At 44.4% G+C, this 14,576-nt stretch overlaps 1 protein-coding gene across 1 annotated transcript; it reads right to left on the bottom strand.

Moving 5' to 3' along the window:
* Nucleotides 1-291: 291 nt before the first annotated feature.
* On the bottom strand, nucleotides 292-12,478 carry SLC39A13 (solute carrier family 39 member 13; the record flags this gene model as incomplete). The annotated part of the gene is made up of 9 exons (XM_080619173.1): nucleotides 292-367; nucleotides 1,687-1,786; nucleotides 1,923-2,055; nucleotides 2,433-2,483; nucleotides 2,773-2,862; nucleotides 7,940-8,092; nucleotides 9,373-9,491; nucleotides 11,664-11,792; nucleotides 12,211-12,478. 9 exons carry the CDS (start codon nucleotides 12,476-12,478, stop codon nucleotides 292-294), a joined length of 1,119 nt encoding a protein of 372 aa, XP_080475299.1.
* Nucleotides 12,479-14,576: the final 2,098 nt, after the last annotated feature.

Raw genomic sequence — 14,576 nt, 5'->3', positions numbered from 1 at the left:
CTGTGGAGCAGTTTTCAGTTCATTTCTGCTCACTGTATCTTTTGCTCCATAAAAATAATAAAAAGGAGAAAATAACAGGAAGCCCTGATGTGTGGATTTTAGCAGAACAGGGATAGGAGAGCCAGGGAACGAAGTCCTGCACACCCAGAACTCTTTCTCACCTGCTTCTCATACTAGCAGCCAGATCTGCACACACACACACAGGAAGTAACGTTAGTGTTCCTTATTGCTTTGAAACAGCTCAGAGTCACTGTGGTGGCTCTGGGAGGCATCATGAGGTCTTCGCAGAGGTCACTCAGTTGTGAGCGAGAGTAGCACCATGACTGTAATGCCTGTACACAGGAGCAGGATTTGCTGCAGGGAGTTCCTGGTAAAGAAACAGCAAAATTAGGAGGAGCCATTGACAGTCCCAGTAGGCAGCAGTGTAAAGGCTTGCGAATGTTCTTTGCCCTTCCAAATCTACAACAAGGAGAACACAACAGCTGCATGAAGCCACTGACACAGCTGAGAAGACTCTTTCCCAGCACCTCAAGCAAAGTTGTCTTCTATAAACTGACATGTTGTTGTTCCGCTCAGCTGCAAGGCCCAGATTCAAGTTTCAAAAATCAATCTGAGCTGTTCATGCAGCTACCCAGGTGTATATTCCTGTCCTTTCTCTCACAAGAGAACCAGCACTTCTGCAGCATGTTCACCGGTACTTTAGGGACCTCATCCAGCTGACAACTAGTTATGAAAAATGAAAACAAAAGCTGATGAATTTTGCCCTTCTTTTAGCACCATCTCAGGTGCTATGCTGGACTGAAGTGACTGTGTACCCACCGCCTCTGTGTACTCTGCCAAGAGCTCTGCCAGCACAAGAGGTTACCAACCCAAAAGCAAGCTCCCAACTTGTCAAGAACATTCCTCCACTACCACTCCTCTGTGCCAGCGTATCTTAGAGTGCCTTTATGATGGTACAGCTGGATTTGGACCTACTAAAGCCTTAATCAGACTGCAAGAAACCACAATACAGATAAGGGGAGGCCAAATATACCAGAATATATACCAGGTTAGAAGAGAGATGACTGAGGTGGGATACAGTAACAAACTATGAAATGCTGAATGATAAAGAGAAGAAAACTATGATTTTCTACTCACACAGCGAGATCTAATCAAAATGAATAAGCAAGAGGCTAAAAAACAATTAAGAAGCTTCATTTAACACAGTGCAGTCCAACTATGCAAACTTGCTGCCAAAGAGAGATCACAGAAGCCCAAAGTAATGGATAGGATCAAAAAGGGATGAAAGAAGCATGTGAAGGGTAGGTTCACATGTGGTTATCAGACACACACAGCTCTATGAGGCCCTAGTTCAGACAGCCCCTAAGTCAGTACATACCAGAAGCTGACAAGACAGACTGGGGAATGGGTCACCTTGCTGGACATGTTTGTGAGTAACCTGCTACATACTGTGCCAGCACAGACTTTGGGACTGACCCAGCTGAAGGTTCTCATGTTTAATAGGGTCTTTGTAGTCCCCTATAAAGGCAATACCACCCAGCACTGCAGTCTACCTAAATTGAAGCCTTGCCCATGAGATTTGGAAAACCGGCACTCATGTGCTCCCCAGAGCAGGCATGGGGAAGGATTGTATCCCTATTCCCTGTCAGCAAGAACTGCTGCAGCAGAACAGGAGGGAGCACTTACCAAGGATTCTTTTCCTCCAAGAGATCAGGCACAACATTTACCAAGGCAATATACAGAAATCCTCCAGAAGTGAAAGGGAGGATCCAGGCTACTGTTTCCCCTGCACAAATATAGAAAGTTTTGGTTATTACTGAGACAAAGCCATGGGAGAAAACACAGAAGAGAAGGAAAAAAGACACATGGGGACTAAAGCCAGCCCCTTCCATTCCTACAGAGGTCCCATCAGGGAGCCCTACCTGCTCCTTTTGGCGACTGAGCACATATTGCAAAGCAGGCTCCTAGAATCCCTCCCAAAGCTGTGGAAAGCTGCATCTTGGCTGCACTCCAGCGGTCAAAGCCAGCCCGAAGTAGGATTGCAAAGTCTCCAACCTAAGAAAACCAAGAGCTGACAGTTAATGAATATAAATTGGAATGGCTGCCCTATCCCTGGAATTGTTCAAAGCCAGGTTGGACAGGGCTTGGAGCAATCTGGTCTAGTGGAAGGTGTCTCTGCCCATGGCAGGGGGTTGAAACTGGATGAGCTTTAAGGTCCCTTTCAACTGAAACCATCCCATGATTCTCAGTCACAAAGGTAATCCATAACAAGACCAGTGCTTCAAGACTCTTTCTAGTTTTCCATGTTGCCAGTCTTCCAGAGGAAGCAGCTTTTAAAGCGACAAGAAAATGTTAACCAGACCCAGCCCTTCTCTTAGTACATGAAACACCCCTTTAACCCCTCATGACAGCTGAATACAAAGCCCTCTCACCTCATGTGGGATTTCATGCAGGAGAATGGCCATTGTGGTTAGGAATCCAACCTGTAGTAGAGGAGAGAAGGTGATAAGGAAACAGTCCCCTAGCTCTGAGAGATGAAGCTTTCACCAGCATATCAAGGCCTCTTTCTCCAAGTTAAGACTTGTTACAGTGCAAATGACTAACATGACCCAAATTAGAAGAAGCTCTCCATCAGAAGGGCTGCTTTTTACTTTAGTCTCCATTTCTCCAGAAAATAGGAAAAAACACACATCTTTGGGCTTTTTGCATGTTGTATCACACCTGAGAACAGGCCTCTCCAGTTCAGTACACAGCTGGTGACAGAAACCTTACCTTTCTGCTAACCAGGAAGCTGGCTGCTACTGCCAGGCCGTGTGTAAAGTTATCAATGGTGTTGGCCAGCAGATTGAGGTATCCACTAATCTGCAAAGAGAAGGAAGAGCCCCTGATAAAGGAAGCGACATAACAAGATAAAAGAAAGCACATGGCTTAGACATAAGTTTTATGGAGGCATGATCTCCTGGGAAAGGTCAGGATATGGGTCTTCGGGTGAAGATCTTAAACTATGTCAGTGCTCAAGTACAAATTCAGTATTATGTTCCGTATGAGAGTAAGCCAAGTTTTAGGGTAGGCAAGTATTGTCTGAGATGAGGATAATCACCTTATGCACATGACAGAGCTCTAGAAACAGACACAGGAACGTGAGGAAAGCCAAAATACAAGAATATATCTGATTCCAAGTTGAAAACCTTTTAGGTAATGCTAATTTACACAGGTGACTGGCTTCAGGTATGACCTGACCTTGTTTTCTAGTCACATACTTTAATATCCAACTGTTAAATACCTCTGCTTTAAAAAGCTGGCAAGAACAATTCAACAGAACAAATGCTGCTGAAATTGCTTTTTATAACTAAACAAATCTTCAAACACCGTTCTAAAAAAGCTTGTGCCTTGTGGGTTTGCTTTACCCTTAACAAAGAATATAAAGAGAAGACAGTGATGACAGTCACCAAAAAAACACCTACTAGAGGGCTGGACAGCATGTCTCTGCATTTGCATATAAACACATTCTTAAAAATTATAAGCATAAAGCAGTTGCTGTCCTCACAAGCCCATCCCCATGTTGAGACTTGCCTATCATGCTGTGGTCATCTCCAGACAAATTCTGAGTGTTTGACCTGAAGTGATTTTCTGAGTGATTTGACCTCAAGCTCTTCTGCTCACAGGTTTCTGGGCCTTTATTCCCTATCAGGTTTGACAAAAACTACTCTATGTGGGTCCTGAGACACCGCAGTTTGAATTATTATCAAATCAGGTGTTGGCCCATACATCAGGCTCTCTCTGCACTGCAAGAACTAAGCTGGCATGTATTAACTCCAGATATATGGCAGCATCCAGTGAGTGGAGAGACTGTCTAGCAACTGTGTTATTGAGCTCTTATTTCACCATAGCATGAGATGCCAAAGTTCAGCTAGAAAAAAACACAAGTGCCGATGGATTTCATGGTCTTCTGCTCTTCCCTGTCTCTCTCAAACTGTTCTTGGGGCATTTTTTCTTCCTGCCATATGGGGCTTTCTGTCAAGTCTTTCTCTCCAAAGCGCCACTTTTCTGCAGGGCACTTCTACTGCATGATCTCAGGACATCTTTAGAAGCTGTAAACTTAACAAAACTGCATTGACAACTAAATCGATGACTAAATATGAAAATAAAGAATTAAGCAAAGCCTACCTGCACATCATGTTAAGTAAACAATCTAAGTAACATCTCCACAATGGATGCCGAGGTTCCCTGCATGCTTTGGTAAGAAAGGGAACACAAAGGGATGCATGCAGGCAGACTCATAAACATGGCAGCTTTACTTCTCCCTCCTCATTTTTAGTCAAAGATGACTGTAATACTCCTGCTTTTCATGTTGTGAATTTATGTGATTGCTTTTTCCCCACAAGCTAGTAATAATTATTCACAGAAGTTTTACACAAAAATGTTTTCCCATACCACTGTAGAGGGAAAAAATAGACCTCATGATTAAAACATTATGACTTTTTTTTTGTCAGTGGCTTGGGCAAAAGCTGTCACTGAAAGAAGCAAAGCCTTGGAGAGCTCAGAGATAAATTGGGTTGATGTGACAGTTATGAGTCTCTGACATTTACATTCTGTGAATCCCTAATAGGATGTTCTCATTGCTCATAAAGAGCACAGCCAGATGAAGTGTTTATGTTCATGCTTCAGAATTAATGTCACTGTGCAATAAAACATACTTCTACAAACCAGCAAGGACCTCATGTGCCATAGGAAAAAAGAAAGAATATGCAATGCAGAAGTACTCTACAACATTTTTACTTGCTAAGGGAATGAAGGCTGCAATGCAGGGCAGAACTGATCTATGTTTGGGTGCAAAGGAAGCCTCCCACCTGCAGTTTTCAAGCTAGGACAAATTATTACAGCAGCAGCCATAGAGCAGAAGATCTAACATAAATGGACAAAGGATGACCGACAGCTTACTAGTCATTAAGCCTTGAAAGACGACTATTTTTGTTTGAATAGTGTATTTCCCTTTTTGTTTTCTGAAAACAAAAAAGGGGGTTATGGAGCAAACAGTAGAACCCAAGAAGCCTGGCTTGACACAGCTTTCTCTCTATTCTTTCTAGGCACTTAGCTCACTTCCAGCAATGCTGGTCCTTCTATGTCCCTTCCCCACCCTGCACTGCCTGATAGTCACTTCCCCAAACCACAGGGGCAGTGAGACCTACCCGCTGCTCTGCCAACCGGCGGGACCTACGAAGCAGCACCTAAGTTCTGCCACAGTCTGTCAACAGGACATTGGTTTGCATTCCTCATCTACCACCATGCTGATTTTTATGGAGCTTGCAGGAATTTGATTACCCTCAAGACTTCTCTCCTCTCTTGAACTCGAGCAAAATTAATTATGGGTTCAAAAGTTATTGAAAATGAAGGGCAGAACAGATGGACAGACAGATGGAATGACTGCTTATGTCGTTGCCTAAGGAAACAGGCTAACAACGGAGGAAGATCTCGGTGGTTTTGGTAATTTCCACCCTGCCAGAAAGACTATTAAAATATTCAGATGATATGCTCTGAAAGTAGAAAGTTAAAACTACATGTTAACTCATCAGTTTCTGTTTCATGCACATTGACAAGAGCCAATAGACTGAGAAGGGCTCTCCATGGTTGTTTAGACCTTCTACATAACAGCTGAAAGAATCTCATTCAATTTATGCATGAAGCCCATTGTTTCTTAAGCTATAGTGTACCTTGTAGAAAGCAGCTTAAATCACAGCTTAATGCCCACAAGTGACAAAGAATCTACTATGTCTCTAAAGTAAGTTGGTCCGTTGGGAAGTTACCCTCAGTTAGAGAGTTGTCTTTGATTTCTAGTCTGTTACTGTTTGGTATAGCTTTAACTACTGAAATTTAGTCATGCCTCTTACATGGGTGTTAGTATCTTTCAAGTCAGCCCTGATCTGTTACATTTACAGAGCTAAAGACTAAAGAAAGCCACTTCTTATCACATACAGCAAACCTAAAATAATTATTTCAGCTCCTTCCTGACCCCTTTAGTAGTATTTTGGATATTGTGGATAACACTACTGGAAAAAGACAGATAGCTGTTTCATTACTGCTATACAGGAAGAGGAACACTCGCCTCTTCTCTTAGACACTATTTCCTATTCACCCATCCTCCTGGTTATAGCATCATAATGGAAGAATGTGTTCAAACAATTTCCTACTGTGATTCTCATACCTTTTTCCAAGGCATTGACTTCCTAGAAACTGTCCCTCTCTTATAAATACAATCTGCATTCTTTCTAAATCTATTCCTTAATACTTGCATGGATCAAAACATGCTAAAAATCCAGCTCTTTTGATAAGTTACTCTGTTTAGCCAATATCACTGACCTCATGCAGCCACAATGTGCCATTGATGTAGTAGGGTTTTTATAAACCATCACTTAGAAGAATCATAAACCACCAGTGAACAAATGTAAAGGGGGCTGCATTAATCCAGTCCTTGATAATACAGAATAACTGATTTTTAATAGAGCTAATATTAGCAAAGTTGATTTCATGCAGTACTAGTTTTATTAGAATGTGGGAGAAAGTTGCTTTCCATTCATTTCTCAGCATCATTACCTTCATCAAACAATCTCACAACTGAATAAAAGGCAGGGAAAAAAGGTTTGGTGGACAAGAATTTATCTTCCATAAAATCTTATCAATCAACATTAATTCCATTATTTTCTTAATTAGGACCAATCCCTGCACAATTGTATCCTCCATCAGTGTTTCATTTCTACTTGCAATCAGTGGTAAACTAATCATCCTCCAAGTCTCCAGTTCCTTATATAGACCTTGCTAAAATAATGGCACAGTGTTTCGTAACTCAGTAATACTGGTTTCTTCTTCTCTGTCACCTCTAGAATGCAGCACCCTGCAGCTTGTGCAGTGCCTGTATAGGTTATATGAATGTGACAGACTCAGAAATTCCCAGTGACCTCAGCGTATCTTCCACATGGCATAGTAAGAGCTATGAAGTTACAGCAAAACAGATTTAAAATAGAAAGACTGAAGAGCCTCTGATCAACCACATATCCAGGTTTGGGCTAGTTCATGCAACCACACTTTCTGTTCATAGTCACTCTCCTCCCATCCTGCACATTGTTATGGGCTTTCCAACTCAAATTACAGGTCCTCCTTCACCAAAGCAGTGATTTATTCTCTCACTTCTAATGTTCACCCAGATAAGGGTTTCCACAGTCCAAAGACAGTACCATAAAACTGAAAGCAAAGCCAAGCTAAAGGTTAGCCCAATGGCACAGTACTCCTTTTCCCACCTCCACCTGCCAAGCTGATTCACGAAGTTAAGTTAGGAGAGAAATAAACCTAGGGAGAGGAAGGGAAGCACTAACTCTTTGCTAGATGAGGTCCAGTGCAAAGGAATTGATGGGAAATAAAGGTTTGGAAGCAGAAGTGGACGAGAAGCACTTTCTGACTGCAAATAAATTGATCTGAGAAACTGGACTTCTAAGTTTTACAGTGGATAGCTTCAACTGTCAAAATGCTTCCGAAAGGTGCCTTAAAAGGAAAGGTGCAGCTCACAATGGGTACGATGAAGGCAACAGAGAAATCACAGCACAAAAAATTAAGCAAATAAAGATATGACGAGTGTAAGATATAGAGTAACAAAATGTGAAAAGACTGTACTTTGGACTCAGGATTCAGCCAGAACACACACCATCAGACGTATGCCTTCACAAGAGTGATTTGCCTCTTTGGCATAAGCTGCAGTGCAGATTCCTCCCAAATCCTCCATTTCCTCCCTGCTATGCCCCACACAGACACTTTGACAGCAAATTAAGCACAACTCATTCAAGCACTGAATTCCCCACTCAAGCACAGTTTTTTCCACAGACAGCTCTTGAACTTTAAAACAGGTGCTCCAATAACATAAGATGTGAAGGTGAGTTTGTGGGTCTTTTACCTTGATTCTGTTGTCTGTTGGACAGGACCGGCGAGAAGAGCCATTACACTGTGCTATATCTGTTCCTGCTCTTTGGGATTGGCCTGCCACCTTTGGCACTGCGTAGCCACTTCCATTTGGAATCTTTCCAGCTGGTGCTTTGGAGTCACAGACCTAAATTAGGGGAAAACAAGTTGTCACTCCCTTTTTGTCAGTGATGAATAAGCATGAATGAGGGTCAGAAATCCAATCTTCACCCTTAAGCCTTTTGTCCTTCCAATGCAAACCAGCAGCTTTGGCACTCTACTTTAATAACAACTGTCAGAAATGAGACAGATTTCAGAGAGCATTGTGACACCTGCACTGTGAGGCAAGAGCAAAGACTTCCCACTCACCCGGAGAAGGAAAGTAGAAAGAGAAGAGGAACTGGAATTACATGCCCTTGGCATAAGCCGGGTTTCTCTGGAAAGACAAGGGACTGAGTCTGCCTCTTCTGCTGGAAGCTGCTGCCCAGAGAAATACAGCTCTGCCTGGGCAGGGGATGGAGCAAAAAGAGTTTTGCTCTCCCTAGTGCATCAGAGTAACTAAGTCGAGAGAATTATTCTATAGCTGGGATCTGTCAGCTTACAAATAACAAAATGTTCCCATCAGACATCAGTCTGTCTGTAAATGACGATTAAGTTCCTTTCAGACATTAAAGTCTCATGTCAAGTCAAAGTGACACCTAATTGCTCTTATGCAGCGCCTGACCTGCAGTTTCACCTCTCAAAAGTCATGGCACAGGAAGGACTGAACAGTCTGCAGAAGTTGCTGTTAGGTGTTGTGCAGATGTCTGAGGACTGACTGTTCACTCCTTCTGATAAAGCTGCCTATATTGCCCTTTTGCAGCTGGGTGACCTTCTGGACCATTACTTACTATTACCTGGCAAACCATAAACGTGCTCTACCACACAAATTTACCCAAACAAATGCCTGGTCCAGGCCATACCCAATATGGGCCATACCCATACCCATGGCAGTGAGGAACGCTTCCAGAGAAGGCTGGTCTTTGTCTCAACTGAGGACCCAGAAGGTGAATGAGTCACGATGGCTCAGTGGAACACGCATCAGCAAGCTGCCATCCCTCAAACCTTGGCTGAGCAAGTCTCATCTGCAGAGCGCTCCAGCTCCTAGTCCACATAACAAGGGAGCTCTCTTTCACACACACCACATCAAGAACACAACCAGCCCTGAGGTGAGAAATCTCAGCTAAAACCACAAAACCAAAGCCCAGAGATAAAGCCCCTTCATCTAAAGCCCAGTGTCAAAGAAGTGGCAAAAAGCTCCCAAAGGGCACTGACAAGATACTCACAGCTCCAGGATCATTTGCTGTGCCTGTCAGATAGGGCAGATGAGGTGTTTAGTACAGTGCTCCAAACATAGCAGTACTCCCTCCCCTCCAGCTGCAAACTTACCACACCAGGGCACTCCTTCTCTTCTTCCTCTAGGAAGATCTTCTCTAGCACCAGGAAGGTCAGGAAACCAATGATCACCCAGAGACCCAGTAGCTTCTGCTGCTGAAAGCTCTGCCCTTCTGAGGGACAAGAGAGAAACCTTCATGACACGATCAAGTGCACAGCATCCCCCACGTGTGAGCCCATTCTGCCCCAGACAGTTTAATCAGCAGTTCCAAGACATAAACGACAATGGAAAGACCTCCTGTGAGGAATAACATATCCAACATATCTCAAAGCAAACCAGTTTCATTTGCTCATTCTTGACCCAATAGATATCCTCATCTTGGAAACAGAGTGAGAGCCCCCTTTTGCTTCAATAGTGCAATCCAGAGTATTTCCTGACAACACTGGGAATTTCACTGAGCTCCAGAGGCAAGTGAAGGTTACATCAACAAAAATCCTGCAGCTGCATCTATTGAACAGCAAGCCCTGACATGAAATCTGACATTAGTGGAGCTACAGACCCACCTTCCCCTTTGTGCCACACCTGAGCAAGTTATGAAGCCCAAAGCTATAAACTTTCGTTTCAATTACAGCCAAGCTTGTGAGATAATCACCCATTCAGCCTGGCTGCAGACATGGAGACTGCATTGCAGTGGAAGAACAGAACGACTCTGTAACGGGGCTTACATGGGTCAAGGAAACCTTTATGCTTCGGGACAGCCTGGCAGAAGCAAACAAGCTAGAGCAGAAAAACAGAGTAATTTGGGAACCGCTGTAGAAAGGGGGGGAAAAAGCACAGCAAGTTCTGCTGGCAGTGCTAGAGCTGAGGAAGAAAAGGACCAAAGGCCCAGCAGATTTGAAATCCCAGGACACAGGAGCAAGGAAGTCTGGGAAACCCAGCGCATCCTTTTCCCCTCTCTCACATCCTCAGTGGGGAAATGATTTCTTGGTGTCTCAACAGCTGCAATGCAGCAGCACGTGCCTTCTATGCCATCAGTTTGCTGAAGCGGACAGATACAATCATTACAGGTTTCAACAACCATTCTGATGGGTGAAGAAGATACACAGACACCACAAGCTATGTCCCAACCCAAACAGTGTTTAGCTCATTGGCAGACAGAGGTTTCTATCACCTGCATTTCCTTTTTTCTGCATTTCCATTTTCCTTTCTACCATGGTTTTGTGGACAATTTTCCATGAATTCTCTCTGAGCAAGGACTTGAGCCCAACACATTTGGGCTTCCACAGATGGAAGTATAGAATCACAGAATCCTAGAATAGTTAGGGTTGGAAAGGACCTTAAGATCATCCAGTTCCAACCGCCCTGCCACGGGCAGGGACACCTCACACTAAACCATGTCACCCAAGGCTCTGTCCAACGTGGCCTTGAACACCGCCAAGGATGGAGCATTCACAACCTCCCTGGGCAACCCATTCCAGTGCCTCACCACCCTCACAGTAAAGAACTTCTTCCTTATATCCAATCTAAACTTCCCCTGTTCAAGTTTGAACCCGTTACCCCTTGTCCTATCACTACAGTACCTACTGAAGAGTCCATCCCCAACATCCTTGTAGGCCCCCTTCAGATACTGGAAGGCTGCTCTGAGGTCTCCACGCAGCCTTCTCTTCTCCAGGCTCAACAGCCCCAACTTTCTCAGTCTATCTTCATACAGGAGGTGCTCCAGTCCCTGATCATCCTCGTGGCCCGCTCTGGACTTGTTCCAACAGTTCCATGTCCTTTTGATGTTGAGGACACCAGAACTGCACACAATGCTCCAAGTGAGGTCTCACGAGAGCAGAGGAGAGGGGCAGGATCACCTCCTTCGACCTGCTGGTCACGCTCCTCTTGATGCAGCCCAGGATACGGTTGCTTTCTGGGCTGCGAGCGCACACTGAAGCCGGCTCATGTTCAGTTTCTCATTGACCAACACCCCCAAGTCCTTCTCTGCAGGGCTGCTCTGAATCTCTTCTCTGCCCAACCTGTAGCTGTGCCTGGGATTGCTCCGACCCAGGTGTAGGACCTTGCACTTGGCATGGTTAAACTTCATAAGGTTGGCATCAGCCCACCTCACAAGCGTGTTGAGGTCCCTCCTCTTACAGAAAGGACCAAGGAAAACCAACAGAGATTGGACACCAACAACAGGTGTCTAAAACAAGACAGGAAAAGCTGACAGACAAGAAATCCATTGCAAGAACAGAAACAAAAAGAAACCATGGCCAATCTCAGAATCTTTAGAGGACTGTAGAGTACAAAGATGAAGTATCACATGTGTTTTCAAGATGGAATGTAGCAGTAGGCATAGCACGTAAAGCTTTCATACCTGTCGTTGCACTGCATGTGTAGGCCCACGCTTCAGGAAGCAGGTGCAGAAACACATTCCCCAATAGCCCACCAATTGCAAAACTCAGCAGCTGCTTCAAACGGTGTGATCCAGCTAAAAAAAACCCAAACCAAACACTGATCACAACTCAGCAGGAGCCAAAACATCTTCAGCTGAGATTTTGCACAGAGGGACCTATATTAGAAGCATCTGCAAAGCAGGCTTTCAAAGGAGAGAGCACAGAACTAACAGCTGGAGTCCCTGCACCACTTGGCTGGGACAGCAGTGAGTGGGAGGTTCTGGACCAAGCAGGGCGCAAAACAAACAATACCCTTTGTACAAGCTCCATCCTGGGCTTGCATTTGTCCAAGGACTCCCTATCAGATTTGCAGGTATGGACTAAAGCATCGGAAATGGACGGTCTGTTTTAGAGCATGGTATTTCTGTGACAAGGTCCTGTTCATCACCGTGTCATTTAGTAACAACCCAGGACTTCCGGCTTCAGAAAGGCTAAGGTGTGTAGCAGGCTTACCTTCTGACCGCAGAGCAGCTCCTGTCTCAAACGGGATCACCAGCAAGGGGAAGACCCCACTCAGCCCCACCATGAACGAACCGATGAGGGAACAGATCCAGGCATCCAGCCGCTCGATGCTGAAAAGGTCTCCCAAGGATGGTGTCTCCTTCTCGCACAGAGGACCAGAACTTGCAGCAACATGACCCGCTGGGAGCTGCTGAGCTTCACAGGCCACAATCAGGAACAAGGAGAGCGTCCCATCAAGCAGAAGCTTTTGCTTTGTCATCGCTAAGAGGTCTCAGCCGGGCTGGCCAATCTCTAAAGAGAGCAGAGGAGAGCAGTCCTGACAGAGTGCTGGAGATTCCCTCCCGCCATCCCAGAGGAAAGGCCTTGGTCACACCATCCCCTCCCTCAGCATCCTAGCACAGGTAACAACCATCTGAAACTCTTCCTGATTTCAACACAGCACTAAAGAACAGAGAGGCTACTCAGGTGTATGAAACTGCACATGAAACATCTTTTAAGTCTGGCTTTCAGCATCTCCCCTCAGTGAGCTGGGATAAGGACTTTCTTATGTGTCCTGAGGCTTCAGTGAAAGGTACTGTTCAGAGATCTTCTCTTTGCCATGGAACAGCATCCATGTAACAAATGAGGATGCAGGACAGGCAACCTAACAGAGGTCTGTAAAAGCACGAGTGGTGTAAAGATGGTGAACAGGGGTAGGTTATTCACCATCTCTTCAGATGTTCAGTACTACCAGCCACCACGTGAGGCCAGTGAGGGTCAGCTTCAAAACACAACAAATGTGACTCTTCATCAGCACGTAGCTTGTGTGGTAGCTTCTCCAATATGGAAAATTTTACATGGATTACACAGAAGACAGGACAAGTGATTGCTCATGGTTAGACAGCTCACATTAGACTCAGGAAATACCCTTATCTGAAAGGAGCTGGATGAGTAGCTGGAAAATATCATAGATACTTGTCCTATCTTTATTCTTTTGTAGAAGGGTAGGGGTTAGATGGTCTCTTAGTCAAAACCAGCACAGCTGTTACTAAGAACTCTTCAGTCACAAGAAACCTGGAGAGAAGTGGGCATGTTAGAAGAGGAAAATAAGGATAATAACACTCTCATGGGCAATCAGGAAGGAAAAGCAAACGATGCAAAGGCTGAAATGCAAACACTCCTTCAGTCTCCAGAAGAACGAAATGTGACAAGCAAGATTAATTTGGAAAGGGGAAAAAAGAGCAGGTTAGAAAAGAATGGCTTAAAAATGTTCCCAGAACAGCTTTAAATTGAGAGGGAATAATGGCATTCACCTGAAGGCATGTGAGAAACCAGTCAAAGTAATCTCTGAAGCGTTAGTGACCATCTTTGAATAGGGAAGGCTACGGGAGGCTGGAGAAGCATCGTGCCTCACCTACCTTTATAAAGAGAAAAAAAAAGGTGGCAGAAGACTTAAGAAGTTACAGACCGGTAACTTCAATCCTCTGACAGACTCTTGATCAAATTAAATGATCAGTTTGTAGTTACCTATAAGATAAGAAAGTAATAAAGATAGCAAAGCATTAAGTAACAGCCAGACAAAAAGGGGCCTGACATTATCAGGACAAAATTCAAGGTGTTGGAACCAATCTAAGGGCTCGCTGCAGCCAAAAAGGGCAGCATTGCCCCTTGTCCCCCACTCCCTCATGAAGCATCAAAGCATCCCCTCCCCATGCTCACACCTGGCTCCATGGGCACAACAAACTAGCAGGAAAAGCTATGTATTTTTTAAAGGTTTGAACTTTTCCCAGTTTCAGTCCCTGAACTAAATCACTGCAGGAGGAAGGCCCAGCTGCAGTGAGCAATCAAATATTAAAGGACAGGGCCCTGTGAAGGAGAACAATGAGCTCCAAGCACAGTGAACAGAGACATCAGGAGCAGGGAGGATGCAAGAAGGAACCACATTTGATGACAAGATAATGACTGATCAAGTGCAAACTCTACTGACCCATACAGACCCCATCACTTTTCTTAACTGTTATTATGTCACAAGGAAAAAATACTCTCAACATACCAAGTTCAGGGGTTTGTGGCATCTTATTGCAGTGTTTTGATCTGGCTGCAGGAAACCAACTACCTATAGCATACCATGAAACAAGCTCAGCAAGGATCACACAATACAGTATACTAAGGGAGAGAAAAAACAGTAACTCCAATGTGCCACCAAAAAATGCACACATGCATTACATTGATTCAGAAATTAATTCCAAGCCAGTAAAGTAGGCAAATGGCATCCCGGAACACATTACTGTCCCTACATTGTAGGTGTGATGCAGAAGCAGTGATTCCATTCCACTCCACACAGGTGAGACTTTAGCCAACAGACTGTACCCAACCTC

The sequence above is a fragment of the Psittacula echo genome (genome assembly GCF_963264785.1).
Source record: "Psittacula echo genome assembly, chromosome: 5".
Taxonomy (NCBI): Eukaryota; Metazoa; Chordata; class Aves; order Psittaciformes; family Psittacidae; genus Psittacula; species Psittacula echo.
The sequence above is the reverse complement of the archived record's forward strand: the minus strand, read 5'-3'. Positions and strand labels throughout refer to the sequence as shown.